This window comes from Paralichthys olivaceus, chromosome 5, assembly GCF_024713975.1.
Source record: "Paralichthys olivaceus isolate ysfri-2021 chromosome 5, ASM2471397v2, whole genome shotgun sequence".
Taxonomy (NCBI): Eukaryota; Metazoa; Chordata; class Actinopteri; order Pleuronectiformes; family Paralichthyidae; genus Paralichthys; species Paralichthys olivaceus.
Window position 1 is genome coordinate 1,362,095 of NC_091097.1, and position 23,931 is coordinate 1,386,025.

General features: G+C 45.2%; 2 protein-coding genes across 7 annotated transcripts; both read left to right on the top strand.

The window, feature by feature from the left end:
• The first annotated feature begins 125 nt into the window (after positions 1 to 125).
• On the top strand, positions 126 to 17,974 carry cpt1a2b (carnitine palmitoyltransferase 1A2b). The gene is made up of 19 exons (XM_069524979.1): positions 126 to 287; positions 3,436 to 3,578; positions 4,040 to 4,179; positions 5,040 to 5,217; positions 5,324 to 5,425; positions 5,578 to 5,715; positions 5,804 to 5,881; positions 5,998 to 6,105; positions 7,301 to 7,388; positions 7,550 to 7,745; positions 9,475 to 9,663; positions 10,508 to 10,613; positions 10,704 to 10,820; positions 13,160 to 13,324; positions 13,521 to 13,649; positions 13,751 to 13,906; positions 14,301 to 14,414; positions 14,551 to 14,643; positions 15,158 to 17,974. Exons 2-19 carry the CDS (start codon positions 3,438 to 3,440, stop codon positions 15,272 to 15,274), a joined length of 2,355 nt encoding a protein of 784 aa, XP_069381080.1. The 5' UTR covers positions 126 to 287; positions 3,436 to 3,437; the 3' UTR covers positions 15,275 to 17,974.
• A 544-nt stretch (positions 17,975 to 18,518) lies between these two features.
• On the top strand, positions 18,519 to 23,931 carry LOC109641613 (uncharacterized). 6 transcript variants are annotated; one of them, XM_020106125.2, is made up of 13 exons: positions 18,519 to 18,808; positions 19,151 to 19,190; positions 19,657 to 19,716; positions 19,857 to 19,910; positions 20,013 to 20,096; positions 20,206 to 20,320; positions 20,521 to 20,532; positions 21,132 to 21,167; positions 21,468 to 21,575; positions 21,900 to 21,923; positions 22,152 to 22,282; positions 22,395 to 22,490; positions 22,882 to 23,931. In XM_020106125.2, the coding sequence occupies exons 1-13, from the start codon at positions 18,717 to 18,719 to the stop codon at positions 22,957 to 22,959; spliced, it is 930 nt and encodes a 309-aa protein (XP_019961684.2). In that variant the 5' UTR covers positions 18,519 to 18,716; the 3' UTR covers positions 22,960 to 23,931. The 6 variants fall into 6 exon arrangements, with proteins under 6 accessions (XP_019961684.2, XP_019961686.2, XP_069381082.1 ...); XM_020106127.2 differs by having other exon boundaries at positions 22,902 to 23,931; XM_069524980.1 differs by having other exon boundaries at positions 18,582 to 18,808; positions 19,081 to 19,190.

A 23,931-nucleotide genomic window follows, 5' to 3' on the forward strand; every position in this document is an offset into this window, starting at 1 on the left:
ATTAGTGTTATTAATAATCACCTACATTCATTAATGATGTTTACTTAATGTCAGGTATGACTGCAGGCGTGGACCTCAGCTCCTCCTGACGCCTTCATAAGCAGGGCCTCCGCTCTCTGTGCTCCTCCTGCATGTAGTGACACATCCTGTTCCCGTGGACCCATCTTCGCAGGGTGGTGGTGCTGGTCGTCAGAGGAAGAGCCTCCTGCACCGAGAACAACAGGAAGGGGTTCGAACTCACGGCTGCGTCTGAATCCTCCGCGGAAAAACTCCTCCGGACGCTTCAGGTAGAGTCTTCTCCTCCTCCTCCTCCTCCTCTTCTTCTTCTTCTTCTTCTTCTGGGTCGAGATCTTTCTTCACTTTCATTTTTATTCTCTGCTTCGTGCTCGACGCTCGTGCACGGCGCGGTGCGTGGGGATGGTGCTGAGCATGAATGGAGCTGTGTGTGTGTGTGTGTGTGTGTGTGTGTGTGTGTGTGTGTGTGTGTGTGTGTGTGTGTGTGTGTGTGTGTGTGTGTGTGTGTGAGAAAGAGAGAATGTGCGTGTGAGAGAATGTGCGTGGATGGAGCAGCGTGGTGACGACACGCGCCAACTGAGGAGACTTTGTTTCCAAAACTCCTTTTAAATAAAGTTTATTCATCAACAAAGTTACAGAACATCAGAAATCAACGTCGTTTGAAGAAATAAAGTTTGATTGAAGCCAAACACAGAGCTTCAGTTTGACACGTGACACTTCGAGCCTGGATTCAGTTTGTGGCTGAAGCTGAGGAGAATCTCCTGCAGGATGAAAAGAGAAGAAGGAGAAGTTCATTCAGAAACATCAGCCATGTTGTCAACAGCAGGAAACACACACAGAGTCTCTGACAGGAGACATCAACGAGTCTCCTGGAGACATTTGAACTTGTCTCGTTGTGAGTCCGGTGTCTCTGATGTGAATGAGCTCAGCTTCTACACCTGAGCTTTAGTTTCACTGACTTCGTGAGTTGGAGTCCAGAGTCAAGGTCAGGTTCAGCTTTGGTCAAAGTTGGATCGAAGGAGGTAAAAAGTCTCTTTGTTGTCCTCTGAAGTCCTGAAGGTGTGTGTGAGGACAGTTTGTCTGCTCCTCACTGGTTTCAGGTTTGGGGATTCAGTTGTTATAAGATCAGGGGTCAGATGTGGTTTGGTTAAAGTTGAGTTATGAAGTGGTTCAGGTTTGTTGAGGTAACTATGTAAACCTCTGTGTGTGTGTGTGTGTGTGTGTGTGTGTGTGTGTGTGTGTGTGTGTGTGTGTGTGTGTGTGTACGCTCTGCAGCTTCGGCTCCTCCTCTGCTCCGGCAGGTCGAACCCGTCTGACAGCTTCGTCTTCAATCAAACCCTAATTTGAAGTTTTGTCCACGAACCTCACGTCTCATGTGAAGCGGAGTCAGAGCTTGTTCATCATGGAACTGTTGTGTTAGTTCCCGTCGCAGCTTCAGAGACGGGAACTAAACACTTCTCTTATTTTCTCTGAGAAAATTCTTGTCATTTGCTAGAAGCAGCAGGAAGTGATGCTCGACTACCTGAGGTTTAAAAAAAAAAAATACCACTTCTGTCTCGAGGGTGAGACGTAGAGATGTACGCTGAAACAGTTTGACACACACGAGTATTTATTCACAACCAGGTGCTTAACTCAGTAAGGGACATGTAAGGTGAGACATCTGTCAAACCCTTTAGTGGAGACAGTGGACAATCACTGAAATTTGTACAGACGAGAACAACCGGATTCCAGAGTCGCTCTCTGTCGGCCTCCTGAACCCTGCACGTCCCTCGGCAGGTGTCTGTCCACACCAGGGTTTTCAGTTTGAACCGATTGTCGTGTGTTTCCACGTCATCGGTTCCAAACATCTCAGTTTCTGCTCGTTTCAGACTGAAACACAGATCTGAAGTTTTCAAACTGAACTTTGTTTGAGCGTCTCTGGGAGTCTGAGCAGTGTGGACGAGAGACGACTCTGTGGAGTTGGTGTGTGTGTGTGAAGGACAGGAGGCAGAGGTTCTTTACATGATCTTAGCGTGTTGCTGCTGATTGTCACTCTACAGGTGCTGGTGTCTCAAACATACATTTCATATGTGGAGGTTTCAGGATTTATTATTCTCTTGTGTATTTTCAGTTCGTGTATCGTTTTTTCCTTTTTGGGTGAACTCACCAAAACGAATCTGGCAAAAGAGAAATGGTTGAATCATGAAGGGTCACACACACACACACACACACACACACACACACACACACACACACACACACACACACACTCTCATTCACTCACTCGCAGACAAACAGTTAAACAGCAGTTGGAAGTGACAACTATGCAGCAATCAGTCGCATGGCTGCACAGAGAGAAAGATGACACGCACAGACACGCACAGAGATGCACACACATGCACACACATGCACACACATGCACTGACAGCCGACCTCATAGGATAACATGTTGACCTTCTTTCTATAGGTTGAGTTAAGTCATGTCACCATTCAGAATAAAACCAGAGACCTCGATCATCTGCAACAGCTGCAAGTTCCTGTCCTTTTAAAAAGAGCAGGACCCCCCCCCCACATATGTACATACATGTACATATATACATATGTATATATACATGTATATTCATATACATGTATATACACGTTATGGCATGCCGTTCAGGAAATTAAAACTTTGAATATATGGAATGAAACTTGACTGACGTCAGACTTCACCGCAGTGCCTGCGGCCATCTTGTGTAACGTGTGGATGCTATAGCTGACTGTGAGTTAGTCCGCTCACCATCTCGTTGCAGCAATATTCAACTATGAGGACGTCAGTAACACACCCAAAACCCCCCCGATAGCCCCGCCCAATGCCGTTCTTCTGACAAGGAAGTTCGCTCCCTTTTGAATCCTGGCAGACCTCCTACAGCAGGCAGCTGTTTATCAGGCCGACCTCAGCGTGTCTTCAACCTCACAGGAGAACCCGACAACACCCAGAGAACAATCTCCACCCGTACACAAGGAAGGGCCCAAGACACCGTGTGGTCAGCTTGATATAGTTTACCTGTGATTTAATAAAGGTGAAACACAGTGAAGGGCCGTGCGTAATGGCACTGCTCTCTTCTCCGGCACTGGCGAAGCTGCTGCGGCTACGGGGATTTCATGAACTGAAAGAGAAGCTCTTCATAATTTGTTTAGATACAATAAGAATCACCTGCATTCATAGACCAATGCAGGCTGAACATTTCGTTTAGTATTGAACGTATTTGATGATCCGCGACATGTTACTCACACAGCGCTCTGCAGACACACAGACAAATGTATATATTCAAAGTTTCATTCCATATATTCAACGTGTCGGCATTATCTCATTATGCATTTGTCTGTGTGTCACACGCCCCAACATCCAAACGTGAATTTGTTTCTTCCGTCTAAATGTTGGCTCACTTGTTTCCTCAGCGATGGCGGAGGCCCACCAGGCGGTGGCGTTCCAGTTCACCATAACCCCGGAGGGCATCGACCTCCAGCTGTCCTACCAGGCTCTGAACCAGATCTACCTGTCCGGAGTCCGATCGTGGAAGAAACGAGTCAGCCGCATCAGGGTGAGCGTGACGGAGGAGAAATCCCTTCGTGCTGCTGTGTGTGTGTGTGTGTGTGTGTGTGTGTGTGTGTGTGTCTGCAGGTGTGCAATGCACTTCCTCATGCCTGACGTTGTCTGGGTGTGTGAGTCAGGAGGAGGACGGGATGTGATTTGTGTGAGGGAGCTGAACTCAGACAGCTTCATTACAGGTGTGAATCCTCAGCAGTTTTGAAATGATGAGTCTTTCCTGACACATCCCGACACGACTGTTCCTCCTGCTGGACGGACACGCTGCTGCTCATTGGAGCGCGTGCAGCGGCGTTTGTTACTCATGTGTCTCGCTCATGCACGTGAACATCGAGGCCACACATTCTGCAAACACACAGACGAGTCCCCGAGCGTCGATTCTTCACATTCTCTGTCTGAGCAGGAGCCAGAGGTTTTTTCAGGTGACTGATGTTGATTCTTCTTCGGTGGTAACAGAACAGGGTGATTAAGGGAGTGTACCCCGCCAGCCCCTCCTCCTGGCTCTTCGTCGTCATAGCGATCCTGGCCACCATGTACATGCGCTCGGATCCCAGCATGGGGCTCATCGCCAAGATACAGCAACACCTGCCGCTCAGGTACACACACACACACACACACACACACACACACACACACACACACGGTTGTGAAATTTGTCTCATAATAAAGTAAAAGCTGGAACTCGAGCTTCTGTCGGAGCTGCACCGAACAAATCCAAATATCTGGGGATGATAAAGCGCTGCCACCCGTCACCTGTTAAATAAAAAAAAAACATTTTATTTCTAAACCAACATCGTCATCAGCCTCTGAACTCCAGCGTTGTGCGTCAGCTCCACTTTAAGGAAGAGTTGGATCTAAACATTTGTTAAAGTCGTGTAAAGCTCATGAATCATTGTGGAGCGGCGTGGGCGTGTCCGCTCCTCACCTCTCACCCACTTCCCTCCGGTTTGTGACCTAAAGAGTTTCACCTCATGTGACGCTTCAGCTCAACAACCTGGATCAATACTCGCAGAGTGACATTTTATCATAACATACCAATTATATTTGCATTGATCTATTTATTTTAATCTTTTTATATTTTATATATATATAATTCAGTGTTTTCCTTTATTCCCATATTTGTTTTCCTGTTAATTATTTCCACATTATTATTCTCTGTGTTTATATTTCTATTCTTGGTTTGTGTGATTCTCGACAGATGTGGACTAGATGAACTGATTCCCTGCATCTGTATTATATTTAATTACGGTATTAATTAGACTTAAAGTGCACGGCATGCTGCCCCCTGCTGGTTGTTGTGGTGCATATCTACAGATTACAATAATAATGTGGCATTTGAAACCTGATCTGCAAATATGATCCACGTATAAGCTTTATTGATATATATATATAGTGTAAAAGACACTGTACAGTAAGTGCTCTAATATCAATCGCTGACCTGTCTGCCTTGTTGCAGCCTGCACGTGTCGCTCAGCGCTCAGGGTCAGACCATGTTGTCGGCGCTGGTCTTCAGCACCCTGCTGTGGCTCTCGCTCATCCTCGCCCTCAGGTTCTGCCTCAAGCTGCTGCTCTCCTACCACCAGTGGATGTTCGAGCAGCACGGCCGAGTTTCCAACACCACCAAAGTCTGGGTGGTAAGATTTTTATTTTTTATCTTTTTTTTTTTTATCTCTGGAGAACGTCTGGAGATTACCCAGAGTTCAGTGCAGGTCAGAAAGTTCTGTCTTTTGTTTCTCTCAGACGCTGTTGAGGTTGTTATCGAGCAGGAAGCCTCTGCTGTACAGTTACCAGACGTCTCTACCTCACCTGCCTGTTCCTGCCATCAGAGACACACTGAGCAGGGTGAGCACACACACACACACACACACACACACACACACACACACACACACACACACACACACACACCTTTATGTCCTCTGTGTGTGACTGTGTCTTGATGTTTGTGCACGTTTTCATCTAAATTGATAATTTCCACTGACTCTGTCTCTCAGTACTTGGAGTCAGTGCGCCCCCTGCTGACGGATCCGGAGTTTGAACGGATGACTGAACTGGGGAATCAGTTCGAGTCCAGTCTGGGAAACCGTCTCCAGCGCTACTTGAAACTGAAAGCTCTGTGGGCCACCAACTATGTGAGTGTGGATACTCTGCAGTTTGAACGCAGTCGCTCTTTGTGGTTTGACTCGAAGAACAAACTCAACGTTGTGTTTGTGTCTCCAGGTGAGTGACTGGTGGGAGGAGTTCATCTACCTGAGGAGCCGAGGTCCCATCATGGTCAACAGTAACTACTACGGCATGGTAACCTGCAACCTCCAGTTCAAAGTTGTTCTGACGTCACAGTACATGTTCGTGCATCATTTTGTTTTAAATCTAACGTCCAATGTGTGTGTGTGTGTGTGTGTTCGATTGTCCAGGACTTTCTGTATGTGACCCCGACCCCGCTGCAGGCTGCCAGAGCAGGAAACACCATCACTGCCCTGCTGCTCTACCGCCGCAAAGTCAACCGGGAGGAACTCAAACCGGTAAAACTGCAGCGATATCTGCAGAGATGATTGATTAATGAGTGTGTGTGTGTGTTTTTGTGGGTAGGACGGCATGTTTGCAAAGGAGGCGGGACACCACGGTGCAGCTAAAATACGACTCGTGACATTTTATTCATCGTATTTTTTTATTGTGATTTTTCTCATAGATTTAAACATTTTAACACATTAAAAATGAGGGTTAGATAAATGAAATGTAAAAAATCAAATCATGTAGATAAATAATAATTAAATAAAACAATAATAAATTCCAGTAGGATCACAGCAGTGCATCATTTACAGGACTTGTAGAATTAATCACAATTCAAGGTTGTGAGTTTCCAGAAAGTCTATATATATATATATATGTTAGTTTGTCCAGAGCGAGACAGGACATCAGGTCTTTCGTCCACATTCCAATAGAAGGTGCGTCCGTACTTTTCCACAATGGTGCGATTATCCTCCTGGCTTGCAAGAGTCCAAAGTCAATGAGCAGTGAGTGCCGCTGAGACAGATTTGGGGTCACGAAGTTTTCTGGATATATTCCCAGGAAAACATATTTTGGCTCGCAACGGAACTTCCCTTCCAACTATGAGCCCAGTACAATGTAATACACTTTTCCAGATTCTTTCAGTTTCCCATAAACAATGGATTCGTGTACCCTTCTCTGCATTTCACACAAACATCAGGAACGTTAGCGTATATGTGGTTCAATCATTAACCTCTTATATTGTAGCAGCTGGATATCCTCCCTTAAATCAGTTATCCACGCCTCCATCTTTTTGGAAGACGACTCTTTTGAACGCCGTAACTGTAAATCATTGTCCTCTGACATGTGGGACAGAGTCAATTTCTCGATTTTAGATAGTGGAGGTACAGACAGTTGTTTATGTGTGCACAGACATTTTTATTGTTGACTTGTGACACACACACACACACACACTCACTTGAATTCCATAAAACGTCCCAAATCATTACGCAGATATCGTTTATAAAAGTACATATAAGTAAATATTGCAAGTTAGGAAATGTGCCGTATCATGTGTCGGAGTGTTACTTCAAACAATACATATTAATAATGTGTGTGTGTGTGTGTGTGTGTGTGTGTGTGTGTGTGTGTGTGTGTGTGTGTGTGTGTGTGTGTGTGTGTGTGTGTGTGTGTGTGTGTGTGTGTGTGTGTGTGTGTGTGTGTGTGTAGAGTCGTGTTCCAGGTACCGTCATCCCTCTGTGTGCCGCTCAGTGTGAGAGGATGTTCAACACAACACGCACTCCAGGAGAAGAGACCGGTAACACACAGACACACACACATTCTCACAGCACGTGTACTTTATTGTTTATTGGATAAAATTCTGTCGGCTGATGTTCGGACACTGAGTCGGTCCAGGAACTCTCAGGTTCTGATCTGTAGAAGGACGATATACGAGTAATCGTCTTCTCCCCTCCACAGACGTGCTGCAGCACTGGCAGGACAGCGAGTTCGTGGCGGTGTACCACAAAGGCCGCTTCTTCCGCCTGTGGGTGTACCGCGCAGGCCGCCTGCTGTCTCCACGAGAGATCGAGTTCCAGGTCCAGAGGATCCTGGACGACTCCTCACCTCCACACACTGGAGAGGAGAAACTGGGAGCTCTCACTGCTGGAGACAGGTAGGAACTGTGTGAGGGAGGGAGGGAGGGAGGGAGGGAGGGAGGGAGGATGGATATGTGTGTGTGTATTTGTGACGTTCAGGCCCTGATGCTGAATAAACTCAAGATGCAGTAAGAGCGTTTCATCACTGGGGGGTAGACCTGAGCAGCCGGACATCACCAGCATCATCCTCCTCCTCATCCTCCTCATCACTCTCACACTGTGTTTGAACCAGACGCATGAAGAAATCTAGAACTCGCCCGAGGTCAGCGTATTGTTTACGTTTGAGCCCGTGCTTTTTGAGCAGCCGAATTAAGCGTCTCTTGCTCAGAATGACTCATCAGATCAAACCATGTTTGCGGCTGAAGCTTGTGATGCCAGACAGTAAACAGTCTCCCTGACGAAACGACTCGTGGCCACTGTGATGTTTCTGTTGCGTCGTTATGAACCAGGAGAACAACGACACGTTGAACGGGAACTTTGTTTATTGTCCCGGCTTTTGTATCCGACACCGAACAACCAGCGTAACTCAGGTGGCGGAGTTTGACTGCCAGACATTCAAACACACTCTGAACATCATCGCCAATAATCATCTCGGTCTCATGTTAACTTGTTCCACTGGGACTCTCTGCAGGGGAGGTTGTCTTTGGGATTTATCAAGTCGTCAGACAGTGAGGTTTAGAACTGGTAAAGAGAAAAGAAAAGAACAAGTAGAAACTGAGAATAGATTTTTGAAAGTGAAACGATAGAATGGAAAGAAGAATTCAGAAGAGGAGAAGAAGTTTTAACAGCTCGTCACACATCAGAAACATCAGAAGAGAAAAGGAGCAGAAAGCCTGAATGTTCTGGAATCACTGTGTTGAGTTTTACTTTTTAACTCACAGAAATATATATAATTATAATAATATATAATTATTTCTTGTTCTCAGCTGCAGCAACTTTGGAGTTCACACACAAATAATGTAGAAATATTCACGATGTGCTCTTTTACACATTCGTTCATAAGCTAATGAGGAAATAACATCCTGGATTTAATAAAAGCGTTTCTTCTTCTGAAGATCTCAGGCCACAACAGAGGGTCCAACAGAAAATATCAATGGACACGTCAGAGTGTGTATTCATCTGAACAGGACGGAGCTCTCAACACAGACCGACAGAGAGGAGTTCAGATATTTATGGTATTCTAGTCACGCAGCTATCGTCGGATCCTTTGAACGAGGCCTCTGTTAGTCAGTAATGGATCCGAGTTCTCACGGTCCCATGGAGTAGAAAGACGTTAAACACAAGTCTCCACCGACACTTAAACGTTCCTTTACTTCGACCACTTGTTTAATTCTGCTCGTATTTGTAAGAAAGAAAAAATTATAATAAAAAGATTAATTTGGTGATTGTGGGAACTTCACAACAAATCGCAAACAGACGTTTTTTGCACGAGGGTGGTTGATTGAAACGTCACTTATTTATTTCTTCAAGTTGTTCTCAATGAAAGGTGGGAGGAAGTGGTAACTGAGGCTCGTTGACTGAAACGTGATTTATTTATCTTTTGAGAAGTGGGAGGAAGCGGCAACCAGCTGTTAGACTTCAGAACGTGTGGTTTTGCTGAAAAAGCACATCTGCTGTTTCCTCTTTAATGAACTCTGCTCCTCAGACTCCTTCTCCTGGATCAGTTAGAAGTGTTTTTTTTATTTTTGTGCTCAGACTGACGAACACCGTGATAAACAGATTTATGTGTCGCCCCCTTTTACCCAGGGTTCCTTGGTCCCACATCAGGAAGCAGCACTTCGGCTCCGGCATCAACAAGCGCTCGCTGGATGCCATCGAGAGGGCGGCGTTCTTCGTTACGCTGGACGATCAGGAGCAAGGCATGAGGGGGGAGGACCCGGCGGGAAACCTGGACCGCTACGCCAAGTCGCTGCTCCACGGGAAATGTTACGACAGGTGAGAAGGAGGGAAAGTTCACCTTGAGATGCGAATCCTGAACTCAACAGATGATGATAAACAGATTCAAGTGATATTTCAACTCTGGCGGAACAACAGCTCGTCCTCGTCTCTCCTCGTCTCACTTCCTCAGCCTGTCCTCCCCTCGTCTGTCCTCCCCTCCTCTGTCTCTCTGTGACCTTTTTAAACTCTTGGCAGCAGTAAAGTCGGTCTCTCATAGGTCAGGACAACAAGTCCCCCTTCAGTCTTTGCGAGTGTCCGTGTTAACTGCTGACACTGGCCCGATTGTGTCAGTGATTGTGTCTTGTTGTCCACTGTCAATTGAAATGTCGCCCACCCACCAACATATACCGAATTCACATTTCTAGTATTTGTAAGAATGTTAGGATTCATTCATCCTCTCGTCATCGGCTTCATTCAGAGCGTCTCTGGCTCAGTTCAGTTCCTCCATCGACGTCTCAGAGAACAGTTTTTAATCCAGGTCGAGGGTGAGTTTCTTAACATCCAGAGCAGTGAGAGTGACAACGGGGGCAAAGGTACAGGGCTGTGTGCGTGAGTATTTCAAGTGAAGGAACCACACATCCCATAATGCATTGTGAATGAGCCTCTTTGCCTCGTTTCTTTAATAAAATAAAATAAAATAGTGCAGCGGTGTTTCTCAGAAAGAGAAGTAATCCCATCATAGTGATTCGGGTTTTCGTGGCCGCCGATAAACATTTCCATGGCGAAGCTCCTTAAAATCCACCTTTGCACCTGAGGATTGTGGGTAATGTAGCACTTCTCCTTGGCGTCACAAATAAAACGTGTTTTTCTTCAAACACTGTTCATTGATCTCATCCTGCAGGTGGTTCGATAAATCGTTCTCTATTGTGATCTACAAGAACGGGAAGAGCGGACTGAATGCAGAGCACTCCTGGGCCGACGCTCCCACTGTGGCTCACCTGTGGGAGGTGGGTTCGTCCGTTTTTACTTTTTCAGTGACATCGATCCTGTGTATTGTGTATATTTGCATGTGAACGTGCCGTGTGTCTCCTCTCCAGTACACCCTGGCCACAGACGCCTTCCAGCTGGGCTACACTGAGGACGGGCACTGTAAAGGGGAGGTGGACCGCTCGCTGCCCCACCCTCAGAGGCTCCACTGGGACATTCCCTCGGAGGTACGTCCGCCGTGCGCCAGCTCTTGTGAATCTCCTCCCTCGTTTACGTCTTCTCCTGGCTTCCTGATGCAGAGTGCAAAGCTTCCAGGGTTAGGTGCCAGCCATTTTTTTAAAAAAACGTACAGGAAGTGACTTCTTCTCCAACTTAGTTTAAGTGTCGTTTTGGGAGTTTGTAAACGATGGCGCACAAAATGATTGAAAATGAATATTTCCTGTTTTTACGCAGTCAAAATATCACCACTGCTAACGGCAGCCCAGGAGCTCACTCCCTCAACAAATGAAAGTGGGTGTCGCAGAAAAGATCAAACAATTGACGGACTTTAGACTTATTTTTCTTTCCTCCCCTGTTTCAACATAAGAGGCGTGTCTCCAGACAATGAGGTAGACAAGAGAGAGAAAGTTGAAAAGAAGTCAAAGATGTAGGTTTGCACGATGATGTAAAGACATGAGGTCGTGTACAGAGGATACAGACGTGTGTAAAAACATTTTGAAATCAAATTTCTTTTGTTTTGTTGTTGTGCCCATGGGCAAATTTGCTTTTGGTCCAGGTGCTCCCCCAACTGGTCCTTATTGGGGTTTGTGTGTGTGTGTGTGTGTGTGAGACACGCTGTGATGAGGGAGAGCAGGGACTTTCCCTCTGAGCGACTCGTTGCTTTCACTTCCAAACATTTCGTGGACTTGAGGCATTTCCAGGAAATACAAAAGAGGAGAGAAAGCCATTTCACTCCAGACAGAGATGCTGCTGTTCAGACGACCCGTCTTCTCGTTGGCACTGAACCAAGTCAGAGTAACGTCGTGTCACGGCTTGTGTCGGCCTCTCGTGTTGATTCATTTCACTTTCCAATGATCTCACGTCTCATCACTTTGACACTTGACCTCAGACACGGTTCCCGAGTGACATAATCCCGTTCATTTTCTCAGTAGAGATTTTGATCATCGGCCATAATATTTGAACCGTCCGAGCTCGACTCAACACCAACTACGTGATTGTGAAACGATGTTTCGAGTCCGACTTTGTTCAACTACAAGAAAAGAACGTGTCTTACGTGTGAAGACGTACTACACTACCCACAATCCTCAGGTGTAACAGCGACGCTCAGGCAGTATTAAGGATTTTTGAAACATGATCTTCATCACTGGCACTTTAACAGAAGCGCAGCTGAGTGACTCAGCGAGTTTGTTTCAAACTGACAGAGAGAGTGATTTTCAGAATTATATCAAAACAGAAAGTGGAAGGGAAATGAAACAGATTTATTTGGTTTTAGTTCTCCATTAATATTTAATTACCACTTGAGTAAGTGTGTGGTTTTGTGTTTGTTGAACAGAGACACCGGAAATGTCTTTCAGCTGACAGTCGAACTGTGATAAGAGAAAACATGCTATTATGCCAACTCATCTGCACAGTATATCATTCACAAACTATTCAACTGCACTCTTCACGAAAACAAATGCAATGACACTAATCAGTGCAGCAGTAAATCAAACAAAAGTGAAACCGGTAACATGAGACGATGAGAAACTTTACTCTGTGAACTGCTGTGTGTTGTGAAAGTGGTGTTTCATATTGTCCTTTAACACAGTTTACATAGATTTATAGTTTCAGGACAGATGTTTGTCCTCCTGCCATGAAGACCACACAGTTGTAACCTCCTCTGGTGTCACGGCTGGTTTCTGGTTTCCTCAAACAGTAGAAATAAATGCCAGGTGTCGTGATGACGAATGAAATTGTCAACAATCGCATTAACTTAAAATCGAGAAGAAAGAAAGAAAGAAAGAGATCCAAGCACAGATTACATTCAAATACCTGAGCTCAAGCAGAGTGAGAGTGAGAGCATAGTACGACTGAACTTTAAATATCCTGCTCTGATATCGTAAAAGGGAAAACCCCTCGTTGATCTGGTTGACTGATAACAACTGAATTTCGTTCAGACTCGTTATTCCACCAAGGCAGGGCAGCTGTTGAGGAGCAGCCGACCTCATCTTGGGTTTTCCACACTGGGTTTTCCACTCACTGTAAAAATCTAAATCTCCTACATGATTCCAATCTGACACGGTTCCAGCAGTTTATTTCAGGACATGTGCTGGATGTGATACTGAGACCTGGAGGGTGATTGTCCTCTCAAACTCCTATTTCCTGTTTGTTTTACTGTTTCTTGGCTCCGCTACAGCATTTTGAGCACGGCAGTGCTTTTACCTCATATCTCAATCCTTCACACGAACAAGGAAGCTTTACTCTGATTATAGCTCAGACTGTGTGTGTGTGTGTGTGTGTCCAGACAAGATTGATGTTCAAACCTTCACGTAATTTAAACAATCTTTGTCGCCCCCCCCCCCATCAGGTTCAGGATCAGGTGCACAGATCCCTCGCTGTGGCTCAAGTGCTCGCAGATGACGTGGACTGTCACGTGTTCCCCTTCAAAGACTTCGGCAAAGGACGCATCAAGAAGCTCCGCGTCAGCCCGGACGCCTTCATACAGATCAGCCTCCAGCTGGCGTACTTCAGGGTAACACACAGATTTGAGAGTGTGAGGCTGAAGGAGCCGGGAAGCTGCAGCGCTGCAATGAGTAGAAAATAATTAACGTGAAGAGAGAGAGAGAGAGAGAAATGATGCTCCAACATCTGTCTTTAGTTCTCTAACAGTGACTGGATCCGGTTCTGCCGTCTTCTCCTCTCAAACCTCTTCTCTCCACCTCCTCCAGGATCGTGGTGGTTTCTGTTTGACCTACGAGGCGTCGATGACCCGTCTGTTCAGGGAGGGCCGGACGGAGACCGTTCGATCCTGCTCCAACGAAAGCTCTGACTTTGTGAAAGCTCTGGAACGTGGAGAGGTACCGTTCAGTTGTCAGGGAAGAGCCTGCGCAGCTTTTTAAACTCCAGTTGGAAATGTGAAGGTGTTGGATGGTGCGTGACGTGTGCATTGGTTTGTCAGACAGAGGAACAGTGCAGGCATCTCTTCCGACGGGCCTCGGAGAGGCACCAGAACCTCTATCGAATGGCCATGACCGGAGCTGGAATCGACCGACACCTCTTCTGTCTGTACGTGGTGTCCAAATACCTGGGGGTGGAGTCACCGTTCCTCAAAGAGGTACGTCTGTCCGTGTCGTTTCAGTGTCTGAGGATCCTCCTCCTCTGAGAGGAACTCAATCTCCTCCTTGGCGGCAGAATCATCTAGAACACGTTACGATTAGACTTATGCCGGCTTGCTCCGAGGTGACACTGTCAACAGTGTGTGACAGAACGAATAAAGAGAGTAAAGATAAAGTAAATTAAATAAATGTGTATCCTGAGTAATGCCAAACCAGTGCTTCATAGTAATTATCAATAGACATGAGAGTAAAATAAGTAACGAGACAGAGAAACTAAAGTGACACTGGGTAGAAATGATAGAAGACCAGGTCACATGGGATATTTCTCACGATATTGAAATGATATGATGAAAGTTCCTCAAGTCCGACACGTCTGCGATGTCTTCGCTGCAGGTTTTGTCGGAGCCGTGGCGTCTCTCCACCAGTCAGACCCCAGTTCAGCAGATGGAGCTGTTTGACCTGAAGAACCATCCGGACTTTGTGTCGCTGGGCGGAGGGTTCGGACCTGTGAGTAAAAAAACGAGCTGCCCTGGTGAAGGGGTCGTAAACACACACACACACACACACACACACACACACACACACACACACACACACACACACACAGTAAATGAATGTCATGTGATCTGTGTGCCCACGTCAGGTTGCTGATGATGGTTATGGGGTTTCTTACATCATCGTTGGCGAGGATATGATCAACTTCCACGTGTCGTCCAAATACTCCTTCGGTGGGACTGTAAGTAAAAGCTGCTACTGTCGTCAGGGTTCAGAAAATATAAAATATAAAGATACTGAAGTAATTAGAAGATGAGGGGGGGGGGGGGCGCAGAAACAGGAAGTATTTTACACCATACAAGTAGAACCAGTGTTTACTTAAGTGGAGACAAAAGCAGTTACACAGGACGTCTGGAACCACACGGAGCTTCGCTGTCTGTTTTCACTTCCTCTTTCATCCTCTTTTATTTTCACCATGAAATCCTTGGTTGTCGCTCCAGGTTGATATAGATCAGGTTGTCTCCAGTGTGTGTGTGTGTGTGAGTCATTCAGAAAGATAATGAAGGTGCAGGACAGAAACAACAAAGTCCCTAAGGCCATCGATACCTGCCTCAGCCTTCCAGTCTTATACCTTTACCCACTTCTCCTCCCTCTCCACTTCCTTCTGTTTCTGTGGTTTTCTCTGCTCTTCCCTTCTCCCCCCCCCCCCCCCCCCCCCCCCACACACATCCTCAATTCTTATCTCTGCTTCGCAGGACTCCCACAGGTTCGGCGCTCAGATAAGCAAAGCTCTCCAAGACGTCATGATTCTTCTCACTCCCGACGCCAAAACCTCACAGTCGTCTAAAGCTCAGTCCAAGAAGGTCCTCTGAACACGGCCCCCCCCCCCCCCCCCCCCGATGACGCTGTAGAAACCACGAAGAAGCCGTTACTAATTTTAAAAGAGCAAGTCAGTCATGGATGGAAAATGTTCTTTTAATTGACAGGAAGGAATTTAATGATTAGCTTTCAAGGGGAGAAAGGAATCTGGGTTTTTTTTTTTTTTTGGGTTCGAGGTGAATCATCAACGTAGCTTCGGGCTCCTGTCGATTTATGTGTTTAAAAACAATAAACCATGAGTCATCGTGCCGCCACACCTCACCTAGGGTTTAAAAACCCCCTAATATTCAGCATTAACGCATAGCCTTTAGTTTATTTCTGTAAACTCGCGAGTTGTACGTGAAAAGGGAGTGAAGGTCCGTTCGGGGGAAATGTTCGGTCGACAAATCTCCTTCAGAATAAGTGGAACGATTCAAGAGTTCCTAAATCTCAATGAAAGCGAAGAGGAAACGTTTTTCTTTATGGTACGTGTGAAATGACGCTTTTCAGCTGATCCCACTGACGCGTTTCACAACAGTTTAATTTATCGAGGTCAAGAAGTGCGAGTTGGTTCACTTTTGTGCTCATCGCTAAAAAATCTGACAGGCTGAAGGAGGCGTGAGACGATCAGACCTCCGGCCGACGTGAACTCTTCCAGCCTGAACTATGCAGCTGGAGGTTCTCGTCTCCGATGAGTTTAAATAACGTAAAGACCGCTGAGATCACGTCGGCTATAAAAGCTCCTGTGACACAATCCTGAAAATGAGAAACATACACACAGCAGATGTGCACATGGGCACGTTCTTTTATTTGGGGCCTGGCGGGAGAAACTCTGGAACGCAGTGCAGATCTGGAAGCAGCTAGAAAGAATCCTTCTGAGGGAAAACACAAGTTTCCCCGCGGTTTGTAATCTGAGAGTTCTTCTTCCGCTGGGGCCGGTTTTTGTTTGTGCGTTAGAGTCGCGGTGAAAAAGTTCCCCTCTGGTTTGGAGATTTGTATTCTCAGTTAACGGTTAAATCCCCTCCATCGAGTTCAAGTTCGATTGAGATGTTTAGTCTGTCGGGTCAAAGTGAACATGGATGGGGGGGGGGGGCTCTCTAAGTGGTTTCAGATGTGCCTCTCCGCTGGAATGCACCTCTCTGCCCTGTGTTGGAGCAAACCCACAATAGTTTCATTTCTTCTTTCACTTCACTTTGAATGTCTCTGTTCAGTTGGTCGGTTTATCGAGGTTCTTCAGAACTGGGCTGCACACAGAAACTTCTCACGCTCTCTCACACCCGTTATTTGCATCTTTCTGGAAACAGATTAGTCAGAGGCCGAGCGCCACGCTGGCGGCTGTCTCTTTGCTCGTCTAACGGCTCTTTGCCTGCCGACCCGTCATCTGATCACCGATACAAATGTTCAGTTGCACAACAGGATGAGGTTTAGTCAGTTTTGGACGATTCTGTAAACCAAGAGGAATCTGAGGCTCCAGACTTAAAGTAACTGGAGTCTAACTGAAGTCGAGCACCGATTCAGTCAAACCGCTTCAATGCAACTTTAAATTCAATGCAATTCCTGAGGGGAAACCTTGAAACGAAATATTGTGTTAGTGTCTTCTGTGTGTGTGTGTGTGTGTGTGTTGAGGGCGACAGTGAGTCAGATCGTCAGGTTCTCGTGTGCAGGGATGTTGTGGTGAAATAAAAAATACAGAATCAAATCGGGGTCAAACTCGTGTTTTGTGCTTGTGGCATGTTTTAGTCGTGCGTCACCTTGAGTGTGTGTCTGTGAAGACGTTCTGTTGCTGTAGAAATAAAAAAAAATAAAAAAAATCTTAAATAGTATTTCCACAGCTACACAATGTTTTACACATTCACATATTTTCACAGCTACATTTAAAAAAAACCTCGATAGTTAATATTCGTACAACTTCACACAAAATATCAGTGACCCCGATGTGATTCCATGGAAATCTGAGCGCTCATCCCGCGGAGCTCATGAAACCGACCACGACCACAATATTCACACTAATGAGAAGCTTTAGGTAGAAATGTTGAGGCGTCGTTAACCTTCCGTCTACGTCTGCTCGTGTTTTCTAACGCTTGATGTTTTATTAACCTCAGACCACAGTGGCTTCTGTTTCTGTCTCAGGAGATTTTTATGCCTCGTTTTTTTCATTGCGGAGTTTTATTTTGATCAAAAAAACACAAGAAGCATTTGTCGTAATTGCATTAAAATGTTCCCCCTCGGTGTCACTATGAAGGGCTCATCATCTTTATTCATAAGGTTGAATGTCTTTAATGTGTTGGGTGATTTGTCTTCATGCCTTAGCCTCAGGCCGATCTGCTGCGAGGGCGAGGATCCGGACGAGAGGTGGAACTCTTTCAGCAGTTTAAACAATGAGCGTCTCTTACAAAGGCAACAGTTGAGTTTCAATTAACCTTTTAGGACTAAACGAATCGTGGATATTAGCACTTCAGTCTTTTCTTCTTTGGTGTCGGGATACTTTTGTGTTTACTGGTACGTGGACGTTGTTTTTACTCTAATAGTCGTTATGCTTGAACAGTTTTGATGTTTACTGACTCGACTCCAGAAAATCCTTGTTACTGATGTTTTTCACTTTGTTTTTTTTCATTGTTCAACTTATTTAAATGTAAATTGTGGACTTTGTGCTTTTTATAGATGGGGGGGGGGGGTGGCATGTTATGTAAAATAAAAATACTTACTGACCGAGAGTGAAACTGCGTTTGTGTGTTCTTTAACTTTTGAATCAACATTAAGGTCTCACATTTATTAATTACATTTAACTTCTAGGTTTAACTTTTCCCATACAACATCGACGTTATCTTATTTATATCTCACGCCACATTTTTTAGCTTAACACGGTAAAATGATGCTTTTATTTCCCTTCGCACCATCTCAGACGAGAGCTCATCTAACGCAGATTTGAATGTTTAATGTCCACATGTTTCCAGAGGATCTGCTGCGGCCTGAGGGTGTGTGTGTGTGTATTTATATACTGCTCCAGAGAATGAAGGGGTCACTTAATGGTAACAGTACAACAACTTCAGGATCATCAATCTGTGGAACTGCAGTGATTGTGGATCAGTTGCAGGATGGGATGGGTGCACAGGAAGTGGCCACAGGTTGTCGCTGATTGTGGAGGTTTGAGGTCGGATCTGCAGCTCAGTCAGGTTCCACATGTTATAGATTCCATCTGTAGATAAACAGACGAACTCTCGTTCCATGATGTCACACATCGTTAGAGGAGGGGGAGGAGGAGGAGGAGGAGGGGGAGGAGGGAGAGGAGGGAGACCAGAAAGTGAAAGTGAATTTCTGGATAGTGCAGCTCGACCTAACAGAGCTGGTGTCGTCTCGTCTCACACTCACACCCTCTGATCGACCAACGAGGACAGAGCTGCTGTGGCGAACACTGGCTGTGGACTGAGGAGTATAAATACTGCACGTGGAGTATACATGCCGTGGAGTATACATGCTGTGGAGTATACATACTGGAGTACATTCGGTTTGAGGAGTACATTCCGTGGTTTCCATCCAGCTGTGTCCAGGTGTGTGTTGCACAAGGGAACGGTTCTCTGCATGGAAGCGACATGTGGTTGCTACTGCATGTGGAGTATATGGTTCGATGCTCTGTGGAGTACAAATACTGTGTAAATACACAAATATACAGTGTAAATACACAGTATTTGTGGTCGGAGGCAGCAGGTAGACACTTGTTGGCAGTTCGAACCCAGACGAGTTTTCAGGGGGTGGGAGCAGTTATGAATATAAGATCATGTTTAGTTGTTAATATAATGAATTTTCTCTAATTGAATTGCAGGTTGTTGGATCTGTGTGTGTGTTGCTGCGTCTTTAATAACTCGACTGTCCTCTGTTCTGTCTCCTGGCAGAATGACCTCATGGAGAAGCGTGGCCCTCCTGTTTCTTATTGTAAGCTCATAACTGTCATGTGGTTAAAAAAAACACAATTATACTGAAAAACTTAAAGGGTTAAAATATATGAAAAAAAAAAGAATGAATATTTGGTATTTTGTTAAATGTCACATATGCCTCCAAGAGAAATAATACAAGTAGTATATGGAGAATAATTATTACTACTGTGTTTTATAATATTGGAATTGAATTTTGCTTGAAAACTGAAATTCAAAGTGTTGATAAATCAAAAAAAAAAATGCTAGAAACTCCGTATTGTTGTTTATATCGGTGACATAAACCCTCCAAAGAAATCTCATCATGTCCTTTTTAAAGATTAAAAATGTTGAATTAAGTTTTAAAAGTGGAATTTAAATGGTTAACCTGAATGAGACCGTCATGTGACGTACATGTCTGCAGTTCTGTGCAGCTCTTCCTTTTCAAAACAGAATTTTAAAGCTGCCGTCACACTTCTCTCTGCCAGGTGTCATTCACAAGCCTGTCGAGGCAAAACTGCGCCAACTACTTCGACATGACCGAATGGGTTGGTGAATTTCTTTGTGCGCAGTCGTGGGTTGTTTTTGATTTAGCTTCTGATTTCACCATCATTGGTTCCACCAGCATACATTCCTCTGCTCTCTCCCAAACAATAATGTCTGTCTCCTTCTCTTATCCACCATCAAGACCGGAAAGAATCTCACTTTCACTTTCCAGCTGGCGAACACCACGAACCGTAAAGTGAGCCACTGATATTGCAATTTCATTTAGTGTCAGTGTGAATGCATATTGTTGTAATAAGGACCGGGCTGAGTTGTAAGTGAGTCCTTTCTCTCCATGCAGGACTTAATTAAATGCACGATGAAGGACGCGTGTGAAAAGACCAAGTGGGACTCTCTGTGTGCAATACAGAAGAGCTGCTTCAATGTGAGTCACACACACTTTCTGCAGTGTTTCATTCATCACATGGTTCCGTCACGCTGATTGAGATCGAGCTGATGATTGTCTGCGTGTATCTGACTTGTCTCCACCTCAGGGAGCTGCAGATGAAAACAGCTGGACATGCCGAGGCAGCACCTCTCAGAATATCTCCTTCTATCACCTCATGTGTCTGGCGGCCATTTCACTGAACGAGAATATCGTCCCCGAAGGTACGAGTCGTCCTGCTCGAATCTCACCATCCACCTTGTTATGGCCACATTTTTACACGAGTCGCTAATTGAATATTCCAAGTATATAATTATAGTTCAAGTCTCATTGTGACTCCTCCCTTTGTTACATTCTTCAAACCTGCAGTTGTTATTAAATGATCAGATTCCTAATGAGCTTTTCTTTCTTTCTTTCATTACAGGCTGTAAATACGGTGAGTGTCCTGTTTGTCCTGTTTGTCCTCACCATGTAGAAGTGTGTGTAGGAGGTCGGTGCACCACCTAACTTGTGAGGTCGAGTTTTTCCACATCCACAATAGGACGTCTTCGTTTGCGTTTCAACCTGAGAAACTGAGATGTTTGGAATTTTGATCTCCTGCTGAGGAATTATACAATAACACAGCACGATCGGATCAACGCTCAACCGAGTTACTGGTCGAGAAGCAAAATTACACAGAGTATATCGAAAACACAGAGTTAGTATAGTTCTTAAAGCCACAGTCGACTCGAGAGTCTGACAAATGTCTCAGGAGACAATAGTTTGGAACGAACAGCCGTCCTCAGTCACATCGATCGGTGATCACACGTCCCGCTGATGGAGGAGGAGGTGGACACTGATCTGTCGTTCCTCAGAGTTCGGACCAGCGCACAAACATTTCCTTGGTTTTACAAACGTTACGCTGATTCAGGCCATTTTAACTGAACTCACTGAGCGAATTCAAACCGTTCCATTTCCATTGCAACGCTCAGTAACTGAAACCCGGCAGCGTGGTTCGTCACCTCCACTCACCTGATGTCATTCTCATCTGTTTAGAAAACGTGTGCGGCCTCTGTCAGCAAATATCTTCTGGTGAGTGACACATTTCTGTTTGTTTGAGAAGGTTAATGCTTCACCCGCATGGGAAATTGATGCCATATAAAAGTTAAGGCCGATTAACTTTAATCATTAACTTTTAAAGATGCAGCAGTTTGTGTTTGACTCTTATCCTGTGTCTGCATGTTGTTAATCCTGCTAATTCCACTGGAGGCAGACAGAATCACCAGCTCACCTCACACACGAATCAGATCTTGCTTTTCATTTCTCCCGTTCGCATTTTACTTCTAAAGCCTGCAAAGATTTTATCACTGATGGACATTCCTGCAATTTTAGATCGAATTCCAACAACAGCACCAATCACAGTGTTGCCCACAACACTTAACACAACAGCGGCGCGGCCACCGCCGACACCAGGAACCACCGCAGTCACAGGAGGAAAGGGTAAGCTGCATTTCATTCATATCACTGTGGACACGATCTCCACATAGGACGGATCGCGTGTCCGTCACGTCCTGTGACACAGTTACATGAAAACACACACACACACACACACACACACAGGCCTGTACATTATGTGCATGAAGCTGGGACTGTCTGATTTCATGAGGTCGCTGCATGAGCCCTGTGTGTAGCTGCTGCAAAATCGAATCCCTAATCACTATTTACAGTTTCCTCGTCACTTGTCGGGACTTTATTCTGCTTGATGGTAATTTCTTCTACTGACACAGATTTCTCTCTCTCTCTCTCTCTCTTTTTTTTTCAAAGAAAAGAGAACTGCAGACGCAGAGGGTAAGCTTTTTCATTTTTTAATATATTTGTACTTGTCCGGCCATCGGGCTCCTTTATATGACTCTGGAACTTTTAGCTGAATGGTCGACGCTCTTCTTCGGCTCAGAGCTCGGGTCTCACATTGTTTATTGTCGCTGAACCAATTCCTTTGTTTGACTTTGTACTTCCTGATAGTTCAGAGTACCTCCTGACATTAATGTGAATTGTGTCTGATCTCTCCCTATCTAGAGGCCGGGACCTGGAGATGGTTAATAATTTCCGGAATCTTAAACATCGTGCTGCTGCTGCTGCTGGTGGTGGTCCTTTTCCTCTTCCTGCGGTCGAGGACACAGGACAGAATACAGGACGCACCTCATCAGGTAAACAAATAAGGTGCTGGGTTCAGACTAAGGGATATTTTGGTCTGTGATTATAGAGTCATTACATTTCAAACAATGGTTTGTGGTGCAAATTAACATCTACACATTGCAGCATCAAAGCCACTGGTTTCCTCAGGAAGACTCCTCTGTGTTGGATGAAACAACCAGGACTCAAGATACTCATCTGATGACACCGATAAAAATGCAGGTATATTGAAATCTTGTCAAAAACACATGGTTTGTGTTTAGGGTTGGACAAATGTATCGTCTATTTGTGATGATTGTCATTTTATTTTGCTGATGTCATCGTCTGCACCCGAGAATTAATTCAACTCATGAACGAACCTACAAACTGGCGCTTGTTATATATGTTATATTAAATTATATATATTCATTCAGTCCAACCTCACTCGCTCTCTTTTCCCTCTCTGAGTTTGCCGATTGGAAAATTTTTGTTCGTTGCCCAATCCTATAAGGGTTCACCGTCGGGCCTGGCAGGAAAACTTCCAGGGTTCCGAGCGACAAAACACTAACTCAAGTGCTCATAAGTATAGAGTATTCACACGTCTGTCTCTTATGTCTCTGTCTTTGTCCTAAAGCCTGACTGTCCCCTCCTCAGCTCAACCCCAGCTGATACATCCGGGAATGGACACACGTCTGGAAACAGGTCACAGTGAGCACACAACTTTGTATCTTGTCGTTGTAAAAGAGCTGCGGGATGTGACACAGGACGGATCAGCTCCACGCAGGATGGAGGACTGAGTGACTGTGGTTTTTACAACTGCCTTTCATGGAGGGGAAACTCTGAGCCTCAAATGTCAAGGGTGATCGAGGGTGAAAAGGCTGCGGCGTGTCGGTTTACTAAAACTGCACAGCAACACATGCTACTGCGAAAAGAAGTGACGACCTGTATTATAAACACCATGAAAACATTTTAACACAACCAAACTCACCACGTGTCAGTGTCAGCTGCAGTAACGCTGGCAGACAGATGTTTACAGCTGTTTGTTAGCGCCAACCATGGCAAAAGCAGCGCATTTAATATAATATGATGTGATATTCAACTACTGCTGGCACTAGTATCCACTGTCTAGCCAGACTTACCGATTCCTCTGTAAGTCACAGTGTGGAGAGAGTTTATCAATCTGCACCGGACAGCACGGGAGTCAGCGCTCTCACTGTCGGGACGGTGGTCGTTGTGTCTGTCCTGCACGTCCTGTGCTGTCCAGGTTTATAAGGAAAGATTTGCATGTAGACTGAACCACTGGTTGTAGTTTTTTGAATGCATGCACTGGTTTTTAACAAGCTATGCTAAGCTAGGTCAAGTGTAAATGTATGACACGGCATTAGACTTTCCGAGTTGTGGCTGGTCCTCACCACCTTCAGTGTCTGAGCTAAGACTTGATTGAACCCTGGACCACATCCGTCTGTCTTCTGGGAACCCATTCTGTCAGGTGTTAGCCGCTAGTTAGCCGTCTAGAGGTCTCTTGTCTATGTAACCAGGAAACACTCAAACTATTCCTGGTCTGTTTGAATTATTTAACTACCGTGATGCTTGTGTGTTTTGTAAAACTGTGAAAAAAATCCATGCATTGTATACATATATGGAATTTAATGTATTGTGCATTAAAAAACTTGCTGTAGCTTAA

Coding starts and splice junctions, on each gene's coding strand:
- cpt1a2b (XM_069524979.1), top strand. CDS start 3,438: ATGGCGGAGGCCCACCAGGCGGTGGCGTTCCAGTTCACCATAACCCCG. Junction 5,426..5,577: donor TCAGAGACACACTGAGCAGG/GTGAGCACACAC, acceptor TCTGTCTCTCAG/TACTTGGAGTCAGTGCGCCC. Junction 10,821..13,159: donor ACTGGGACATTCCCTCGGAG/GTACGTCCGCCG, acceptor CCCCCCCATCAG/GTTCAGGATCAGGTGCACAG.
- LOC109641613 (XM_020106125.2), top strand. CDS start 18,717: ATGCCGTGGAGTATACATGCTGTGGAGTATACATACTGGAGTACATTC. Junction 19,911..20,012: donor CGAACACCACGAACCGTAAA/GTGAGCCACTGA, acceptor CTCTCCATGCAG/GACTTAATTAAATGCACGAT. Junction 21,168..21,467: donor CTGTCAGCAAATATCTTCTG/GTGAGTGACACA, acceptor CTGCAATTTTAG/ATCGAATTCCAACAACAGCA.